At 40.7% G+C, this 16,586-nt stretch overlaps 2 protein-coding genes across 3 annotated transcripts in view; both read left to right on the top strand.

The window, feature by feature from the left end:
* KDM4C (lysine demethylase 4C) overlaps nucleotides 1-16,586 on the top strand; it is a 360,821-nt gene that overhangs the window by 260,370 nt on the left and 83,865 nt on the right. The gene's annotated exons all lie outside the window — the stretch shown is intronic.
* The window catches only part of LOC103078821 (protein SET-like), a 15,243-nt gene continuing 1,912 nt past the window's right edge, over nucleotides 3,256-16,586 (top strand). The window contains 4 exon segments of the mRNA XM_082930915.1: nucleotides 3,256-3,316; nucleotides 3,573-4,198; nucleotides 4,201-4,445; nucleotides 4,447-4,531. Of these exon segments, the coding sequence (XP_082787041.1) occupies nucleotides 3,256-3,316; nucleotides 3,573-4,198; nucleotides 4,201-4,445; nucleotides 4,447-4,531 (1,017 nt within the window).

The raw sequence follows: 16,586 nt of genomic DNA, 5'->3' as shown, positions 1-16,586 counted from the left end.
ATATATATATATATATATATATATATATATGTATGTATGTATGTATGTATATATTTAGTATGTGTGGATGTATGCATTTGTGTATGTCAGGGGAGAGAGGAGTTGATGTTTACTCTGGCTCTGTCTTAACTTTAGCTCAAGATCATCAGAAAGCCTAGATGAGCATTTCTATGCAAAGGGCAGAACATCAGGAGGGATCTTGTCCTGGTTCTGCTGTTGGCTACGAAACCTTAGGCAGGGAATTTAATCTCCAGGTGTCTAATATTTGCTACCTGTAAAATGAGATAATCATACCTAACATCCAGAGACGAAACGAATCATGAGTTCCTGCATGTAAAGTGCCTGAGGCAAATGGAAGTTAACGTTCTTTGTGAGACAGGGCGGTAGCATTTAAACAGTAAAACTGTGGGACAGTTTGTGTTCCTTCTACATCATCCCTTCTCTCAAAAGAAAAATAGGGAGGTCTCTCCACCATACCTCTACGAGAATTTGGGTCCAGATCCTTAAGAGGTTTTTAGTTTAGGAGAAGATTGAAAGAGTAAAAGCATCATATGAAGAGAAGACTAAAAAGCTACGAAGAATTGTAGGAAGGATTCAACTGGTAGCGCATGGTGTGCAGGGGCAGAGAGTTACTCAGATTATCACCTTTAGATCCCTGCAGTCAAGCGCCTAGAGGACAAGGCTCTGAGGGACCAAGTATGTGCTGCCATAGAACATTTTAGTGAAGATAAGGAGTTGAATGGAGGTGGTTGGTTGCTTCTAATGCCCCGGGGAACTTAGGGGAAGAAAATAATGAACTTGGGGCTTTTAATTTAATGTAAGTGGTAATGACCTGTGCTGCTGCTGGCTGAAGCTCTAGGAGCCTCTGCGTGGTGCCACCATCTCTCCGTTCCCATCTGTGAAAACGGCGTGGTTCAGATAGGGGCACTCCCCCAGCCCGGGGCCCAGATTAAAGACCTGCAGCAGAGTCACAGCCAGCATTCAACATGAGCAAGAAACAAACATTTCATGAGGCTTTGGAGATTGTTGCTGCTGGAGCATGAAAGATGACTAATACGAAGTCTGTTAACATATTCTTTTGGAAAATGCTCATCTAGTGTCCGATATCAGGGCCCACTATGCTCATAGCTTGTTCTTTAAAAATCTTTCCAAGCACTAAGTCCTCATGCAGGTCTCCACTGACCCTTTATGAAGCAACTACCATAAATGTTACCCAGGGCCATGACTCTTCCACTTAAGAGCTGTGTGATCTTAGTGAATTTCCTGAACTGCTCTGTGCCTCAGTTTCTACATCTATAAAATGAAGATATTACTATTGCCTATCTCATGGAGTTTAGAGGAATAAATTAAGTAAATAATGAATAGTATATGTATTACCCTCAAAGCAGTATCCAACATGTAGTAAATATTTATTAAATTTCTTTATAAATATTTAATGAGTGTTTACCTTCTTCCGGGTCCTGAGCCGTTACTTATAAGGGCTTATATGTAAGGGCTTATAAGGATGAACCAGAACATATTGGTTCCAATGTTCTTGAAGCTCTTAGGTCTAGGAAGAGAGATATATTTAAAAATGACTATTTATGAAAAGGAATTGTCCCATGACAGTGTCCATCAGGGACACTAACGTAATTCGGAGCGTCAAGAGTGGATGACCCTGAAGGAATGACATTTAAGAACTAAAATGTGAGGGAGGTGCAGCCAAGATGAAGGTAGGGATGGTGGGGGGAAGTTATGCAAGTTAAGCGAGTGGTATATTCAGGGTCCTTGAGGCTGGAAGAAATGAGGTGCGTCAGAGAAGAGAAAGGAACCAGTGGGGCAGGAGCAGCGGAGGACAGAGCTCTGAGCCATGTGGCAGAGGAGAGAGGGATGCCTTTGGGGGCGTCTCAGCCCTGGGTGTGTGACTGTGGGCAAGCTCATCTGCTTCAGGCCTCAGTTTCCTTATTTCTAAGATAAATGATCCTTTCAGTTCTAAAATTCTTATTCTGGGATTTTTCTCACCTTTTCCTGGTTCCAAAAGAGCCAGTGAGGCTGTGCTGAAAGTTGTTTCTAATCAAGTCTAGTTGCGTAGGGTGAACTATGGGGAACAACCAGAAAGGGGGGAGGGTCGGCTCTTTCTGGTCTGATGCTTAACCTGACTTTTACGTTGTACAATGCAGAGTCCTGACGGCTGACCCTCCAGCAGCTTTGGGTCCTTGGGTGGCATTGCCGTGAAAGCTACTGCTAGAGGCAGAAAGGCAGGAGTCACGCTTATGCTCCCGCTTCCTCCTCTGTTCGTAGGAGTGTGGGCTTAAAAAATTTTTTTTCTGCTGTGTTTTTCTTCTCAGACTGCATGGTGAGATAATTTTAGCATTTATAGAAAATGGTGCTCCCCACTGGGCTTATACATTAACCCCTCCTAAAGTGAATGGAGCATGCAGTGGAGGAACTTAGTTTTTTCCTCTTTTTCTTTCTTTTATTACTTTTCACTTTAAAAAGTTATTCACATTTAGTACATTTGAACCCAAGAGCAAGCAGAAAAGTTTTAAAAAATTGGTAGATAGTTCTGTATCTTAAAACTCCACTGGCCTAATTGCGAATTTCTGAGTTAGGCCACACAAGATTTTTGGTTGTGTGTCCTCTGACATACATTGATTGCTGCAGCACCAGCATCAGAATAGTTATTATTCTGTTGAGTAAATATGCCTCTGTCACAGATGGGAACAATTTTAGCCACAGTCTGTGCTGTGTGTCTCAGTGGAAACTTTATAGAAAAGTGAGGCTGGGGGAGATGGGAAAGTTGGGAGAATACACTTTGGAATAGGCTGCTCTGAGAAAGATGCCCACCCTGCTTCTCAGCTCCAGTCCCTCCCTGAGCCAGCTGCCACTCTTCCCTTGGGAAGTAAATGTTGCACTGGGCACTGCCTTCTTCAGCCCTTGCTCCTGACCGAGGTGCTGTCAGAGTGCTCTTCACTTTTGATAACTGTAGCTGCTACCAGAAGACCCCTGGGATCATGAACTACAGGATCAACTGGCAGGCACTTTTGAACGGATGCCCACGTTCCCGCCTATCCTTCCTAAGAGCATGTTCAAGGATAATCCACACTTTTCCCTGAAGTCGATCTGCTCAAGAACACACCGGCTGTCTACAGGTCTACAGAGTCTCCTGTCCTCCTCCCCCTCATAGCCCATCTCCTACTTGGCTCGTGTCTCTCTGATCTTACTGTGGTGCCCTGCTTGTGCTGGAAGACCTCTGGCACGTTAGACAGAGGAATGATGCAAAACGCTGGTCTTAGTAAAGTTGAAAAAGGGAATGAATGTAATGACTGGGTAGCAAGTACTTATCTGCAACTCAGGTGGCTCCTTTGTGTTACTTTTGGTAAAATTGAAGGACTACCCAAAGGAAGTCAGCTGATAGATAGCGATGGATGGTAGTTGAGAAAGTTCAAAAGAACTGAGAAACATTGCTGCAACAGAGCTCCGCCAATCCTATCCGCTTATTAATGTGAATTATTTTTTAAGGAAAAATATAATTAAAATGACACTGGAACTATATCACTAGCAGTGTGTGACATTATCTGTATTTATACAAGCTACTTTAGAAAAATCTTTGTTGGCCGCCCGCCCTCGCCGTGAGGAGGAGGTGGGAGGAGGAAGCGGCCGGGGAGATCCGCCGCGAGCTGGAGCGCGGAGCCTGAGTGAGGGAGCAGAGCCGCCTGCGCGCCCGCCGCCGCCGCCTCCCCTCCAGAAAGAACAGCAGGAAGCAGTTGAACATATTGATGAAGTACAAAATGAAATAGACAGACTTACCGAACAAGCCAGTGAGGAGATTCTGAAAGTAGAACAGAAATATAACAAACTCCGTCAACCATTTTTTCAGAAGAGGTCGGAATTGATCGCCAAAATCCCGGATTTGCGGGGAGCAACGTTTGCTAACCATCCACAAGTGTCTGCACTGCTTGGGGAGGAGGACGAAGAGGCGCTGTGTTATTTGACAAGAGTCGAAGTGACAGAATTTGAAGATATTAAATCAGGTTACAGAATAGATTTTTATTTTGATGAAAACCCTTACTTCGAAAATAAAGTTCTCTCCAAAGAATTTCATCTGAAGGAGGGTGGTGAGCCATCTTCAAAGTCCACTGAAATCAAATGGAAATCCGGAAAGGGTCTGACAAAACGTTCAAGTCAAACGCAGAGTCAAGCCAGCAGGAAGAGACAGCGCGTGAGGACCCAGAGAGCTGCTTCACCTGGTTTCCTGATCATTCTGATGCAGGTGCAGATGAGTTAGGAGGGGTCCTCAAAGATGATATTGGGCCAGATCCATTACAGTACTGCTTGGTCCCGGACGTGGATGATGAGGAAGGGGAAGGAGATGATGATGATGATGATGCAGAGGAAGGAGGATTGGAAGATACTGATGAAGGGGCTGGGGATGGAGGTGAAGATGCGGATGATGACGATGGGGGTTGGAGAGGAGGATGAAGGAGACGATGACTCATGGAACGCTGATGGATTCCAACCTTCCTTTTTTAATTTTCTCCAGTCCCCGGGAGCAAGTTGCAGCCTTTTTTTTTTTTTTTTTTTCCTCCTTCTCTTGTGCTCAGTTGCCGTTTTTGAGGTCTCTTTTCTCCTTTATACCATGGCTCACAACTTATTTAGGGGGGAAATACCTTGAGCAGAATTCAGGGGGAAAAGAATCTCTACCCGTTTCTGTTCCAAATTCATTTTTATCCCTTCCTGTCTCAACAAAAACTTTATGGAATCAACACCACCATACTCTGTGGGAAAAAAGAAAAACCTTCTGCTCCCTTACCTCTGCTGGAAGCTGGAGGTTGCTAGGCCCCTGTGTATTAGTGCATAGAATTCTAGCTTTTTTCCTCCTTTCTCTGTATACTGGGCTCAGAGATTACACTGGGTCTCTATGTGAATATGGACAGTTCGCATTTACCAACATGTATCTGTCTACCTTCTCTTGTTTAAAAAAAGAAAAAAAAAAAACCTTAGGGCTTCCCTGGTGGCGCAGTGGTTCAGAATCTGCCTGCCAATACAGGGGACACGGGTTCGAGCCCTGGTCTGGGAAGATCCCACATGCCGCGGAGAAACTGGGCCCGTGAGCCACAATTACTGAGCCTGCGCATCTGGAGCCTGTGCTCCGCAACAAGAGAGGCCCGCGCACCGCGATGAAGAGTGGCCCCTGCTTGCCACAACTAGCGAAAGCCCTTGCACAGAAACGAAGACCCAACACAGCCATAAATTAATTAATTAATTAAAAAAAAAAAAACTTAAAAAAATGGGGTTATAGAAGGTCAGCAAAGGGTGGGTTTGAGATGTTTGGGTGGGTTAAGTGGGCATTTTGACAACATGGCTTCTCCTTCGGCATGTTTAATTGTGATGTTTAACGGACATCCTTGCAGTTTAAGATGACACTTTTGTTTTTGTTTGTTTGTTTGTTTTTGCGGTACGTGGGCCTCCGACGGTTGTGGCCTCTCCCGTTGCGGAGCACAGGCTCCGGATGCGCAGGCTCAGCGGCCATGGCTCACGGGCCCAGCCGCTCCACGGCATGTGGGATCCTCCCGGACCGGGGCACGAACCCGTGTCCCCTGCATCGGCAGGCGGACTCTCAACCACTGCGCCACCAGGGAAGCCCAAGGGAAAACAATTTAACATGAGTTAACAACCAAAACAGAAAGAAAAAGAAAAATATTGGAGTTATTAAAATTTCAGATTATAAAAATTAAAGTGGGAAAAAGTTACTATTTTTCTTCAAAATAATGTTTCTAATTTAACATACTTTAAAGTGTTTTGTGGGTTGAATAATTGAAAAAATATCATGGCCTCTTCACAGGTTTATTATTTTTTATAGTCACCGGAATTCATCATATATTCCTCTATAGCACATTTAAAGGAAAAATCATATGCAGGGCATCATAGTGGCTCTTTAGGGCATTTTTCATCCTCTTTTTCATCTTCATCCTCTTTTTCATCAGGATCGAGTTCTTCCCAGTATTTACTGAGTGGTATTTGTAGAGGAGGCAGAGTGAAAGAAGTGATAAGTTGGAAAGAATTTTTACTGTTTCTGAGATAGTATAGACGGGTTCCTCTTGGGTTTTCCGAATTTTTTTTTACTTAATAATACATTTTAATGAGTCTTTGGGGGAAGTCATAACTTTGCTACATTGCTTATCTCTGCCGCCTGCTCACATGACACAATACTCTTGTGAGGTATAATATTAAAATCATCTCTGGCTAAAAGTGGATTTTGGCTTTTAGCCTAACACTGAGCAAACAACCTTTCCACTCCAAGTTAAATGTTCCCATAAGCTCCTTAAAACCAAGTTTTCCTTGTTTAAAAAAGTTACCTAATATAATTCCCAAAGGGTTGGGTATGGAAGCTATTTAAATGAGGCTTAAAAAAAAATCCTTCCCACGTTTTGCTGGCTTGGTCTTTCTTTTGCTAATATTTGATGGGTGTTTCTTTGCTAGGTTTGGAGTGAGAGGTCAGAATTCTCACAAGGGAGTTTGATAGTCCATCACATGGGTTCATTTCCTTAGCTCAAATTGTGGCTTAAAGCAGAATGCAGCTGCCTATTGCCAGTATGCCTTCACTGGGGAATCACTGCAGAAACTCTATCAGGCCCCATCTTTGTACTTGATTGTGACCCCATTATTGTCCAGAACTCTAAACCTCCAGCTCCCTCATAGCACAAGGCCAGGCTTTCTATGGTTTCCCCAGTAGGTCAGCCCCAAGGTAGATGAAAATTTGATAGATGTGCTTATAACCTCTTTGGAGTTTTCTGTAGGAACTTGACAAGTAGATTCTTTCTACTAAATATTTTAACACACAGCCGTTAAAATGACATTTACCTCTTCTAGGACCATTTTTGACAGTGGCATGTAGTAGTTTCATTTTATTTGAAAACATCATTTGGGATTTTATAGAAAAAATAAAATATTTATCTCCACAGCTTGTTATCAGCAGGGAGGATAGACATTCTTGGATGGATGGATGGAAGGTTTATTGGTAGAAAGATTCAAGAAGCTATTTTGTGATAAAGGATTTCTTTGCATTTTTCCTCTAGTCAAGTAAATTGCTTGTGGGTTCTTGCTAGGAAAAAGTAATCCCTCGTGCTGCTTTTAATTTGATCAGGTTTAAAATGTTTTCAGAAGGGTTAAGCTTCCCTTGTGTTAATGTCTGGTGTGATCAAATGGAGGATGGCTTTGGAAAGGGCTTTTTTATGATGTTCTATTCAACCCTGCCACAGGAGGTTCAGTACAGTGGACCAGTCAAAACAATAACACCATTTTCACTTGACTTTAAGATGTGTGGTGTGTCCCCTTTCCCCCGACAGATAGTTCCTAAGCATATTCTTCTTTGACTCAGGTGGTAAGGGTTTGTTTCCTATGTTATATATACAGTGTGCCCAGCTGTCACTTTCAAAACATAGGCACATACCACAATATTAACCCACTGTCATGATTTCTCATATATGTCTGCTGATAACTACACTTCACTTGCAAGGGGAAGAATTAACTGTACATCCTGTTTTTGTCCATTAGGTAAAAGTTTGCAAGATAAACTATAATCCTGACGGGGCATAGGAGCATTTTTATGAGCAGGTGGGCCAAGTTGTGAAAAGACCATCATAAAGCTTAAAACTTGGGGAAAAAACCAAAACCTCCTCTGCTTGGGGGCTCTGTTTTTAATCTGATCCTCTGCTGAGTTCATGAATATTTCAAGGGAACCTGAACAGTTTATTCTTTCTTCCCTGGGGGCTACTGGGTGGTTTTCAATGGAAACATGCAGTTTGTCAGTTTCATAGGCATGGTTTTAATACTATATAAGTCCAAAGTGGAGGTCAGAATTCACTTAATAGGGAAACCCCGTGTGACATTTTGCCAAACTTCACACAAGTCTAGTAATAGAATAGAATAAATTTTCCACCCCAGTAATATAGATGTTGTTGAGTTTGGTTTTTTTTTTCCCTAAAAAGCTTAACATCATTTAAAAAAAAAAAAAAAAAAAAAGAGTTTTCCCTCTGGAAGAAAGCAGAAATACATGCTCCCTATACTTTAAGAAGGGTCTGTGAATCCAGGTGTTTAGTTTCTTACATTTTGATGAATACTGGATAAATGTATGATTTCAGTGACCCTGCTTTAAAAAACAGTTAACTAAACATGGCTATTGCAGAAAAAATGAAAATACTCAAAAAATGAAAACCCTGAATCTAGTAAGAAGATTCTCCCCCACCCCACCCCCCCCACACACGCACATTTCTTAAAAGTAAATCTGAAAAAAACACACTGGTGATAAAGAATTAAGCTGTGGTCATCACACTTGCCATTGAAATGGGAAGCCAGGATTGAAGAATGAGTACACTGGCTCACAGCTGGGAAGACATCAGGAAGGGGAAGAAAGATCACGTGGTGCTGAGGGAGGCTGAACAGGGGAACTTGGTACAGACTAGTTTGAGAAGAGTTGTTGATGCTTGTCCTGCCACGGGGCTCAGCCACAGGCTCAGCAAATGGGGCTACGCTGTTCTGTGAAGATTTGTTGAAAAATCACACCGTTTTTGTTCCTCAGTGGTATAATCCCCTTATAACTGGTGCAATCTGATTTTCTGCCTCATTTGTATCCTATGTTCAAGCTCTTGTGCCTTTTGCTGTGGGAACCGGAAAGGAACAGATACATTATCACATTCTACTGTTTCTTTTTCCTTTTTTTCCTCATCTTTTAAAGGGTATAGTAACAATGGCCATGTTTGCAAAGCCTTTTGTGTTTAGAGAGTACTTTTGTATCCTTTACCCCCTTAATTCCCACTGTGATCCTATGAAGCGCAGCTGTAGAAACTGAGGCTCAGGTGCACATGGGAACTCACCCAAGTACCCCGCTCCCTAGTGGGGGAGCTGGAGCTCAAACTGCATGCAGTCTCCCTCAGTGCTTCTCCTCTGTCAGGGAGCCGGATGGGTGTAAGTTAGCCTGAAATTTGCTCAGATACCGGCAAGCATTATGAGCCCCAAATCTTAACCTTTAGTACAAAAAAACCTAGAGGTCTTGAACTCTTCTTTCTGTTTCCTCATTTTGCATTCATTTGACCACAGTCATTTGAAGGGGATTCCAAAGAATACTGTTTTTTCTTTATCGTTTACCATTGAAAAGTACCATGTTGGCCTCAGAATTGTAGCACTGAAATTTATATGTATACATACTTAGACAAAAGCAGCTTGTCTTTTACTACCTGAAGCTTGATGGACTCCTGTTCCATGGATCAGCTGAGGGGCTGTCTCATCATACACAGGCATACACATAAGGGAAATAGGGGTGTGAACTTCAGGACGAACCGGATTATCCTCATCTTTTAAAAAAGTAATGTGAATGATAGAAGACGACCACACTTTAGTTTTACGATTGCCAGTGAGCCATAATAGATGCAGTAAATGTCTCTTAGAGTTCTTTCACACATCTGCTTCGGTAATTCACTGTTCTGTTTGAACAGATCTCACAGAAATGGAATTTTTAAATATTGAGAAAATTCCATTGAGAAATAGAGGGAGAATGAAAAGCTCACCATAAAAGCCATGGCAAGAATAAGCAAGATGTGGCCCACATCTGAAAAATGTTTACTTTTAATCTAAATGAAGTTTTCAGAGAAGTTAGTGTTCTCACCCTTTTGCTGAAGAGTCAGTTGCTGGGCCACTCTAATACCTGTTTGACATTGTTTGGCCAATTTTTCATGACAGAAACACATTGTAGGTAATCTGGATAAGGTATTGTTATTTTCATGAAGAAAATCTGCATGGTTAGAATTACTTGACTCCTCTGTTGCCGTTATAAACCTTTTTATGACCTGTTCATGGCTAGTTGCAAAAACAGGGAAACTGAGGGTAGTGCACAGTGTCTTTGGTTCGTTGTGGAAACAAATCTGCCAGTTCTGATTTTGAAATGTTAGGAAAGAAAGAAAAAAAAAAAGCTCTAAAGATACCATGGTTTTTATGCTCTTAACCTTTTTTGATTATTATTGTAAAAACAGTAAAACAACAACCTTAAAAAAGAGAAACTTAGGGTTCCAGTAATCTAATCATGATGTTTTCCATTTTTTTTTTTACATCTTTATTGGAGTATAATTGCTTTACAATTGTGTGTTAGTTTCTGCTTTATAACAAAGTGAATAAGTTATACATATAATGTTCCCATATCTCTTCCCTCTTGTGTCTCCCTCCCTCCCACCCATCCTATCCTACCCCTCTAGGTGGCCACAAAGCACCGAGTTGATCTCCCTGTGCTATGCTACTGCTTCCCACTGGCTATCTATTTTACGTTTGGTAGTGTATATATGTCCATGCCACTCTCTCACTTTGTCACAGCTTACCCTTCCCCCTCCCCATATCCTCAAGTCCATTCTCTAGTAGGTCTGTGTCTTTATTCCTGTCTTACCCCTAGGTTCTTCATGACATTTTTTTTTCTTAAATTCCATATATATGTGTTAGCATACGGTATTTGTCTTTCTCTTTCTGACTTCCTTCACTCTGTATGACAGACTCTAGGTCCATCCACCTCATTACAAGGAGCTCAATTTCGTTTCCTTTTATGGCTGAGTAATATTCCATTGTATATATGTGCCACATCTTCTTTATCCATTCATCCGATGATGGACACTTAGGTTGCTTCCGTGTCCTGGCTATTGTAAATAGAGCTGCAATGAACATTTTGGTACATGACTCTTTTTGAATTATGGTTTTCTCAGGGTATATGCCCAGTAGTGCGATTGCTGGGTCATATGGTAGTTCTATTTGTAGTTTTTCAAGAAACCCCCATACTGTTCTCCATAGTGGCTGTACCAATTTACATTCCCACCAGCAGTGCAAGAGGGTTCCCTTTTCTCCACACTCTGTCCAGCATTTATTGTTTCTAGATTTTTGATGATGGCCCTTCTGACTGGTGTGAGATGATATCTCATTGTAGTTTTGATTTGCATTTCTCTAATGATTAATGATGTTGAGCATTCTTTCATCTGTTTGTTGGCAATCTGTATATCTTTTTTGGAGAAATGTCTATTTAGGTCTTCTGCCCATTTTTGGCTTGGGTTGTTTGTTTTCTTGTTATTGAGCTGCATGAGCTGCTTGTAAATTTTGGAGATTAATCCTTTGTCAGTTGCTTCATTTGTAAATACTTTCTCCCATTCTGAGGGTTGTCTTTTGGTCTTGTTTATGGTTTCCGTTGCTGTGCAAAAGCTTTGAAGTTTCATTAGGTCCCATTTGTTTATTTTTGTTTTTATTTCCATTTCTCTAGGAGGTGGGTCAAAAAGGATCTTGCTGTGATTTATGTCATAGAGTGTTCTGCCTATGTTTTCCTCTAAGAGTTTGATAGTTTCTGGCCTAAGATTTAGCTCTTTAATCCATTTTGAACTTATCTTTGTGTATGGTGTTAGGGAGTGTTCTAATCTCATACTTTTAAATATACCTGTCCAGTTTTCCCAGCACCACTTATTGAAGAGGCTGTCCTTTCTCCACTGTACATTCCTGCCTCCTTTATCAAAGATAAGGTGACCATATGTGTGTGGGTTTATCGCTGGGCTTTCTATCCTGTTCCATTGATCTATCTTTCTGTTTTTGTGCCAGTACCATACTGTCTTGATTACTGTAGTTTTGTAGTATAGTCTGAAGTCAGGGAGCCTGATTCCTCCAGTTCCGTTTTTCGTTCTCAACATTGCTTTGGCTATTCGGGGTCTTTTGTGTTTCCATACAAATTGTGAAATTTTTTGTTCTAGTTCTGTGAAAAATGCCAGTGGTAGTTTGATAGGGATTGCATTGAATCTGTAGATTGCTTTGGGTAGTAGAGTCATTTTCACAATGTTGATTCTTCCAATCCAAGAACATGGTATATCTCTCCATCTATTTGTATCATCTTTAATTTCTTTCATCAGTGTCTTATAATTTTCTGCATACAGGTCTTTTGTCTCCTTAGGTAGGTTTATTCCTAGATATTTTATTCTTTTTGTTGCAATGGTAAATGGGAGTGTTTTCTTGATTTCACTTTCAGATTTTTCATCATTAGTATATAGGAATGCCAGAGATTTCTGTGCATTAATTTTGTATCCTGCTACTTTACCAAATTCATTGATTAGCTCTAGTAGTTTTCTGGTAGCATCTTTAGGATTCTCTATGTATAGTATCATGTCATCTGCAAACAGTGACAGCTTTACTTCTTCTTTTCCGATTTTGATTCCTTTCATTTCTTTTTCTTCTCTGATTGCTGTGGCTAAAACTTCCAAAACTATGTTGAATAAGAGTGGTGAGAGTGGTCAACCTTGTCTTGTTCCTGATCTTAGTGGAAATGGTTTCATTTTTTCACCATTGAGGATGATAATAGGTGTTAGCTCTTCTCTAAATGTTTGATAGAATTCGCCTGTGAAGCCATCTGGTCCTGGGCTTTTGTTTGTTGGAAGATTTTTAATCACAGTTTCAATTTCAGTGTTTGTGATTGGTCTGTTCATATTTTCTATTTCTTCCTGATTCAGTCTTGGCAGTTTGTGCATTTCTAAGAATTTGTCCATTTCTTCCAGATTGTCCATTTTATTGGCATAGAGTTGCTTGTAGTAATCCCTCATGATTTTTTGTATTTCTGCAGTGTCAGTTGTTACTTCTCCTTTTTCATTTCTGATTCTATTGATTTGAGTCTTCTCCCTTTTTTTCTTGATGAGTCTGGCTAATGGTTTATCTATTTTGTTTATCTTCTCAAAGAACCAGCTTTTAGTTTTATTGATCTTTGCTATTGTTTCCTTCATTTCTTTTTCATTTATTTCTGATCTGATTTTTATGATTTCTTTCCTTCTGCTAACTCTGGGGTTTTTTTGTTCTTCTTTCTCTAATTGCTTGAGGTGCAAGGTTAGGTTGTTTATTCGAGATGTTTCCTTGTTTCTTAAGGTAGGATTGTATTGCTATAAACTTCCCTCTTAGAACTGCTTTTCTGCATCCCATAAATTTTGAGTCGTCGTGTCTCCATTGTCATTTGTTTCTAGGTATTTTTTAATTTCCTCTTTGATTTCTTCAGTGATCACTTCATTATAACGTAGTGTATTGTTCAGCCTCCATGTGTTTGTATTTTTTACAGATCTTTTCCTGTAATTGATATCTCGTCTCATAGCATTGTGGTTGGAAAAGATACTTGATACAATTTCAATTTTCTTAAATTTACCAAGGCTTAATTTGTGACTCAAGATATGATCTGTCCTGGAGAGTGTTCCATGAGCACTTGAGAAGAAAGTGTATTCTGTTGTTTTTGGATGGAATGTCCTATAAATATCAATTAAGTCCATCTTGTTTAATGTATCATTTAAAGCTTGGGTTTCCTTATTTATTTTCATTTTGGATGATCTGTCCATTGGTGAAAGTGGGGTGTTGAAGTCCCCTACTATGAATGTGTTACTGTCGATTTCCCCTTTTATGGCTGCTAGTTTTTGCCTTATGTATTGAGGTGCTCCTATGTTGGGTGCATAAATATTTACAATTGTTATATCTTCTTCTTGGATCGATCCCTTAATCATTATGTAGTGTCCTTCTTTGTCTCTTCTAATTGTCTTTATTTTAAAGTCTATTTTGTCTGATATGAGAATTGCTACTCCAGCTTTCTTTTGGTTTCCATTTGCATGGAATATCTTTTTCCATCCCCTTACTTTCAGTCTGTATGTGTCTCTAGGTCTGAAGTGGGTCTCTTGTAGGCAGCATTTATATGGGTCTTGTTTTTGTATCCATTCAGCAAGTCTGTGTCTTTTGGTGGGGGCATTGAGTCCATTTACATTTAAGGTAATTATCGATATGTATGTTCCTATTCCCATTTTCTTAATTGTTTTGGGTATGTTATTGTAGGTCTTTTCTTTCTCTTGTGTTTTTGTCTAGAGAAGTTCCTTTAGCATTTGTTGTAAAGCTGGTTTGGTGGTGCTGAACTCTCTCAGCTTTTGCTTGTCTGTAAAGGTTTTAATTTCTCCATCAAATCTGAATGAGATCCTTGCTGGGTAGAGTAATCTTGGTTGCAGGTTTTTCTCCTTCATCACTTTCAGTATGTCCTGCCACTCCCTTCTGGCTTGTAGAGTTTCTGCTGAGAGATCAGCTGTTAACCTTATGGGGATTCCCTTGTGTGTTATTTGTTGTTTTTCCCTTGCTGCTTTTAATATGCTTTCTTTGTATTTAGTTTTTGACAGTTTGATTAATATGTGTCTTGGCGTATTTCTCCTTGAATTTATCCTGTATGGGACTCTCTGTGCTTCCTGGACTTGATTAACTATTTCCTTTCCCATATTAGGGAAGTTTTCAACTATAATCTCTTCAAATATTTTCTCAGTCCCTTTCTTTTTCTCTTCTTCTTCTGGAACCCCTATAATTCGAATGTTGGTGCGTTTAATGTTGTCCCAGAGGTCTCTGAGACTGTCCTCAGTTCTTTTCATTCTTTTTTCTTTATTCTGCTCTGCAGTAGTTATTTCCACTATTTTATCTTCCAGGTCACTTATCCGTTCTTCTGCCTCAGTTATTCTGCTATTGATCCCATCTAGAGTATTTTTAATTTCATTTATTGTGTTGTTCATCGTTGCTTGTTTCATCTTTAGTTCTTCTAGGTCCTTGTTAAATGTTTCTTGCATTTTGTCTATTCTATTTCCAAGATTTTGGATCATCTTTACTATCATTATTCTGAATTCTTTTTCAGGTAGACTGCCTATTTCCTCTTCATTTGTTAGGTCTGGTGGGTTTTTATCTTGCTCCTTCATCTGCTGTGTGTTTTTCTGTCTTCTCATTTTGCTTATCTTACTGTGTTTGGGGTCTCCTTTTTGCAGGCTGCAGGTTCATAGTTCCCGTTGTTTTTGGTGTCTGTTCCAAGTGGCTAAGGTTGGTTCAGTGGGTTGTGTAGGCTTCCTGGTGGAGGGGACTAGTGCCTGTGTTCTGGTGGATGAGGCTGGATCTTGTCTTTCTGGTGGGCAGGTCCACGTCTGGTGGTGTGTTTTGGGTTGTCTGTGGACTTATTATGATTTTAGGCAGCCTCTCTGCTAATGGGTGGGGTTGTGTTCCTGTCTTGCTAGTTGTTTGGCATAGGATGTCCAGCACTGTAGCTTGCTGGTCACTGAGTGAAGCTGGGTGCTGTTGTTGAGATGGAGATCTCTGGGAGATTTTCGCCGTTTGATATTATGTGGAGCTGGGAGGTCTCTTGTGGACCAGTGTCCTAAAGTTGGCTGTCCCACTTCAGAGGTACAGCACTGACTCCTGGCTGCAGCACCAAGAGCCTTTCATCCATACGGCTTTCACGCTGCCCTAGTTTCAAAGCTTCCACCCCTGCCCCTCAGGCTGTGTCCCCGTGGGAGCGATGTTTTCCATTTTTGCTTATTTACTGAAATATTTGTTCTTATGTGGTGATTGTAATCACTGTGTTCATTCATGGTGATTTTAGACATTTTTAATTGTTCTGTGTCAGGGATTCTTAACTTGTTTCATGGACTCCTTTGGTAGTTTTTGGTAAAGTCTATAGATAGTTCTTCAGAAAAGTATTTTAAAATATTAAAAATAAAATACATAGGATTACAGAGGAGACAATAATATTGAAATACACTTGCTAAAATGTTTTAAAAATTAGTTTGTGACACGGTAACATGTTTTTTTTTTAATCAGTGCATTAAATAACAAGATGTGGAAATCTATAGTTACCTAGTGTCTGAATGATTATGAGCATCAGTGTTTTGAAACTGTGGCTTTGAAGATGAAGAGGAGGGCAGGGTGGTTGAGGAACTTCATGCTTCATGGTCCCTATTATCTGGGTGACGGAAGAGGCTCAGTTGTCTTTAGAATGTGCGGATTTGGGCTTGGGTTCAAGAGTGGTAAGGTTTGGGAACAGATGGGGCAGCCTTGCTTAGCTCTGACTATGTCCTAGGGTCTAAGAAACCTTTTATTGATGTTATTTCTTTGAACCCTGAGAACAGCTTCATGAGGAGTAGTTGCTGTTGTCATCTTTACTTGACCAGTGCAGCAGCTAAGCTTGGAAAGATTGCCCACAAATAGATCATTGAAAAAAATATTGACCATTTACTCGTCCTCAGAGGAAGTCCACCTAAATAATCCAGAAGCAATATCCTGGTTAGTAAATCAATGCAAGGCCACAGTGGGGGCCGGGTTAGGGTTCAGTCCTAATCCTTTGACCACAGCCTGTTTTACCGCCTTTTGTCCATTCCCTCAGCTGGGAAAGATAAAAGAACTTCTCGGTGACCCTAAGGGCCACTTGAGATTGAAACCCCACATTTGTCTAATGTAGAAGACAAATCCCCACTCACTGTTAGGTGATTTTTCCTCCAGAAGCAGGAGGAGGGATGGGCTCTGGACTGGGCAGTGTTCACACAGGGGGCTGTTCCCTGACCTGGCTCTTCTCAGGGCCACAGTTTTCCCCACCAGAGAGGGAGAGGGTCTTCCTCTGAAAGGCCACCTGTGACACGTCTGCTAATGTTGACCTAATAGCTTTACATCACTGCTTCCTCAGTTTTATTTGGAGACATGGTGCTGGGGTATTTAAACTTAAGCATAAATTTTCATAATGTGGTCTGCTGCTGGTATAATTGAAAGACAAGAGGCAAAGAGGT

Source organism: Lipotes vexillifer, unplaced genomic scaffold, assembly GCF_000442215.2.
Source record: "Lipotes vexillifer unplaced genomic scaffold, Lipotes_vexillifer_v1.1 scaffold260, whole genome shotgun sequence".
NCBI lineage: Eukaryota > Metazoa > Chordata > Mammalia > Artiodactyla > Lipotidae > Lipotes > Lipotes vexillifer.
This window is presented reverse-complemented; position numbering and strand designations above follow the sequence as displayed.